The 4,474-nt window shown below is 51.7% G+C and overlaps 1 protein-coding gene across 1 annotated transcript; it reads left to right on the top strand.

Moving 5' to 3' along the window:
• The first annotated feature begins 971 nt into the window (after positions 1-971).
• Positions 972-4,008, top strand: gpr101 (G protein-coupled receptor 101). The gene is made up of 2 exons (XM_072912424.1): positions 972-3,894; positions 3,987-4,008. The coding sequence occupies exon 1, from the start codon at positions 1,214-1,216 to the stop codon at positions 2,522-2,524; it is 1,311 nt and encodes a 436-aa protein (XP_072768525.1). The 5' UTR covers positions 972-1,213; the 3' UTR covers positions 2,525-3,894; positions 3,987-4,008.
• Positions 4,009-4,474: the final 466 nt, after the last annotated feature.

Here is a 4,474-nt window from a genome sequence, read left to right on the forward strand (position 1 = left end):
CCAGTATGGCACTTTTAGACATGGTCAGGTTTCAAAATGCTGCCGACAGTTTTTGAGCACCAGTCCGGGTCCTCAGCTGACAGTTTTTGAGCGCCAGTCCGGGTCCTGAACTGACAGTTTTTGAGCGCCAGTCCGGGTCCTGAACTGACAGTTTTTGGGCGCCAGTCTGGTTCCTCAGCTGTCAGTTTTAGAGCACCAGTCCGGGTCCTCAGCTGACAGTTTTTGAGAGCCGATCCGGGTTCTGAACTGACAGTTTTTGAGCGTCGGTCCGGGTCCTGAACTGACAGTTTTTGGGCGCCAGTCCGGGTCCTCAGCTGTCAGTTTTAGAGCACCAGTCCGGGTCCTCAGCTGACAGTTTTTGAGAGCCGGTCCGGGTCCTGAACTGACAGTTTTTGAGAGCCGGTCCGGGTCCTGAGCTGACAGTTTTTGAGAGCCGGTCCGGGTCCTGAACTGACAGTTTTTGAGCGCCAGTCCGGGTCCTGAACTGACATTTTTTGGGCGCCAGTCCGGGTCCTCAGCTGTCAGTTTTAGAGCGCCAGTCCGGGTCCTGAACTGACAGTTTTTGAGCGCCAGTCCGGGTCCTGAACTGACAGTTTTTGGGCGCCAGTCCGGGTCCTCAGCTGTCAGTTTTAGAGCACCAGTCCGGGTCCTCAGCTGACAGTTTTTGAGAGCCGATCCGGGTCCTGAACTGACAGTTTTTGAGCGCCAGTCCGGGTCCTCAGCTGACAGTTTGAGAGCCGGTCCGGGTCCTGAACTGACAGTTTTTGAGCGCCAGTCCGGGTCCTGAACTGACAGTTTTTGAGCGCCAGTCCGGGTCCTGAACTGACAGTTTTTGGGCGCCAGTCCGGGTCCTCAGCTGACAGTTTTTGAGAGCCGGTCCGGGTCCTGAACTGACAGTTTTTGAGCGCCAGTCCGGGTCCTGAACTGACAGTTTTTGAGCACCAGTCCGGGTCCTCAGCTGACAGTTTTTGAGAGCCGGTCCGGGTCCTGAACTGACAGTTTTTGAGCGCCAGTCCGGGTCCTGAACTGACAGTTTTTGGGCGCCAGTCCGGGTCCTCAGCTGTCAGTTTTAGAGCACCAGTCCGGGTCCTCAGCTGACAGTTTTTGAGAGCCGGTCCGGGTCCTGAACTGACAGTTTTCGGGCGATGGAAAAAAAGACAATCGGAAGCGAAACATCTCCCTGGTTCTTCACGATGAACTGACGGTGCCAAGAATGCCGACCTCTCGGGCCCCCGGCCCGGCCGCCAATGTAACCGACCCTCCCTGGGACTCGCGGTACGACTTTGCCAGCCAGAGTCCGACGTGGACCAACAGCGTCCTGAAGATGGCGCTCATCTCCCTCATCGTGTGCGTCTCCTTGTTCGGGAACGTGGTGGTCCTGCTGGTGTTCCAGCGCAAGCCCCAGCTGCTGCACGTGGCCAACCGCTTCGTCCTCAACCTCCTGCTGGCCGACCTCCTCCAGACCGTGTTGGTCATGCCCTTCGCCATCGCGGCCACCGTGCCCGGGGTGTGGCCCCTGGACGCCCGGCTGTGCCAAGCCTTGGTGGTGCTCATGCATCTCTTTGCGTTCGCCGGCGTCAACACCATCATGGTGGTTTCTGTGGACCGCTACCTGGCCATCATCCACCCTCTGTCCTACCCCACCCGCATGACCCCTCACCTGGGCACCAACCTGATCGCGTGCACCTGGCTGCTCAGCTTGCTGCAGAGCACGCCGCCGCTGTACGGCTGGGGCGCCATCGACTTCAACCGGCACCACGAGATGTGCTCGGTGGTGTGGTCCTACAGCTTGTCCTACTCCGTGGTGGTGGCCACCTTCTCCTTCTGGCTGCCGGTTCTGGTCATGCTGGGCTGCTACTGGATGGTGTTCCGAGCTGCCCGGCGGCAGAACGCGCTGGTACACCCCGTGCGGACGCGGTCCTACTCCCAGCCGTGCCCGCAAGACTTCCAGGGACCCCAACCGCAGCAGGCCAGCTCTCCGGAGAAGCCCTACTCGGCCGCTCGGGTGAGGCACCGCCGCTTCCGCTACCACTGCAAGGCGGCACGCGTGGTCTTCGTGATCATGGCCTCCTACATCCTCAGCATGGGGCCCTACAGCGTCCTCAACACCATCTCCATGAGCGCCAGAGCAGACGTGCCCCCGTGGTTGTCCTCCCTGGCTCTGGTGCTCTTCTTCCTGCAGTGCTGCCTGCACCCCTACATCTACGGGTACATGCACCGCAGCGTGAGGAAGGAGTTCCTGGCCTTCCTCTGCGGGATGCTCTGCAAGCAGGGGCGCCCCGGCCAGAGCTCGGCCGCCGAGACTTGCCTCACCGCCGCGGCCGGGGAAGGACGGCGCTCCGGGGCGCCGGCGCACCTGCCCGGCCCGGCCGCCAGGGTCTTCCCGCTGCAGACGTGGGAGGAGTGCACCACCTCGTCGTCTCCCACGTTCGAGAGGCGGTCCAGGGACAGCCGCAAGGACACCACCTCCACCAGCGTCAGCTCCGACAGGGAGCTCACGGTCCACGGGAAGCAGAGTACGTAGAACTCCTTGGAACATTTATGGTACCTTTAGGGGTCCAAGGGATGGGCTTGGGAACCTTTACCTTGGAGTCCAGGAGTCTAGACCAGCGTTTCTTCACCATTGTTCAGTTGTAATACCCTTGTCCGCCACTTGTGGCGCTCATGACAATCTCAACAAGCAGAAGAAGTCTGAAAGAAGTTTCTTAAGCGCAGAAATGATGACCAAAGTGGTGCATCTGTTTATTCCAGAATCATAAATATTGGAAAATCAAGACTAAGATGTTTTGTTTAGGGTTCAAATTTGAGTGGGAAAGTTGAAAAAGGTTAAGAACCCCCGGTCTAGACTGTACTCCTACTTCTAAGAGTGTGGACACTGCAGTCGTCGGACTGAACCGAGTGAACTCTGGTGCGGTTCTACAAGGACCAGACACGGCGGTTCTGTCTTCAAAGTGTGTTTTTACAGGCCGTTGGTGCGATCCAAGGTCCGGAAGGTACAAAACCTGTTCCAAGATCCGCCCAGTCAAGTCTTTATCACACAACTTTTGGTCCCGGGGACCAAACAGCCAAGTGAAGCGCACCAAAGTATGTTTACTTTCTTTTACTATACAGCAGTTCCTCAACTATGAGCCTGTAACTCTAAACACTTGTATCTCAAATCAACACGAAATTAATTGAAATCAATTGGTGCTTCCCCCTTCATAAAAAATATTATTTTTATTTAATTGGGGATGCATAGCTCGGTTGGTAGAGCGGCCGTGCCAGCAACTTGAGGGCTCCAGGTTCGATCCCCGCTTCCGCCACCCTAGTCACTGCCGTTGTGTCCTTGGGCAAGACACTTTACCCACCTGCGCCCAGTGCCACCCACACTGCTTTAAATGTTAAAAGTTAAAGTACCAATGATTACCCATCCCACCAAGCAACAATATCAGTGATTTTATTTTATACCGACAAAATTGGCTAAAAATGCTAACACGCTAATTGTTGGTGTTCTACAAAGATAGCACCAAGCAACAATATCATTGATTTTATTTTATACCTACAAAATTGGCTAAAAATGCTAACATGCTAATTGTTGGCGTTCTGAGAAGATAGCGCCAAGTAACAATAACAGTGATTTTAGTTTTATACCGACAAAATTGGCTAAAAATGCTAACACGCTAATTGTTGGCGTTCGTAGAAGATAGCACCAAGTAACAATATCAGTGATTTTATTTTATACTGACAAAATTGGCTAAAAATGCTAACACGCTAATTGTTGGTGTTCTACGAAGATAGCACCAAGCAACAATATCAGGGATTTTATTTTATACCTACAAAATTGTCTAAAATGCTAACACGCTAATTGTTGGTGTTCGTAGAAGATAGCGCCAAGTAACAATATCAGTGATTTAAGTTTTCTACCGACAAAATTGGCTAAAATGCTAACACGCTAATTGTTGGCGTTTTGAGAAGATAGCGCCAAGTAACAATATCTGTGATTTTAGTTTTATACCTACAAAATTGGCTAAAATGCTAACACGCTAATTGTTGGTGTTCGTAGAAGATAGCACCAAGCAACAATATCAGTGATTTTATTTTATACCTACAAAATTGGCTAAAATGCTAACACGCTAATTGTTGGTGTTCGTAGAAGATAGCGCCAAGTAACAATATCAGTGATTTAAGTTTTCTACCGACAAAATTGGCTAAAATGCTAACACGCTAATTGTTGGCGTTTTGAGAAGATAGCGCCAAGTAACAATATCTGTGATTTTAGTTTTATACCTACAAAATTGGCTAAAATGCTAACACGCTAATTGTTGGTGTTCTACGAAGATAGCACCAAGCAACAATATCAGGGATTTTATTTTATACCTACAAAATTGTCTAAAATGCTAACACGCTAATTGTTGGCGTTCGTAGAAGATAGCGCCAAGTAACAATATCAGTGATTTAAGTTTTATACCGACAAAATTGGCTAAAATATTAACAC

Source organism: Nerophis lumbriciformis, linkage group LG36, assembly GCF_033978685.3.
Source record: "Nerophis lumbriciformis linkage group LG36, RoL_Nlum_v2.1, whole genome shotgun sequence".
In the NCBI taxonomy this organism is placed as follows: Eukaryota; Metazoa; Chordata; class Actinopteri; order Syngnathiformes; family Syngnathidae; genus Nerophis; species Nerophis lumbriciformis.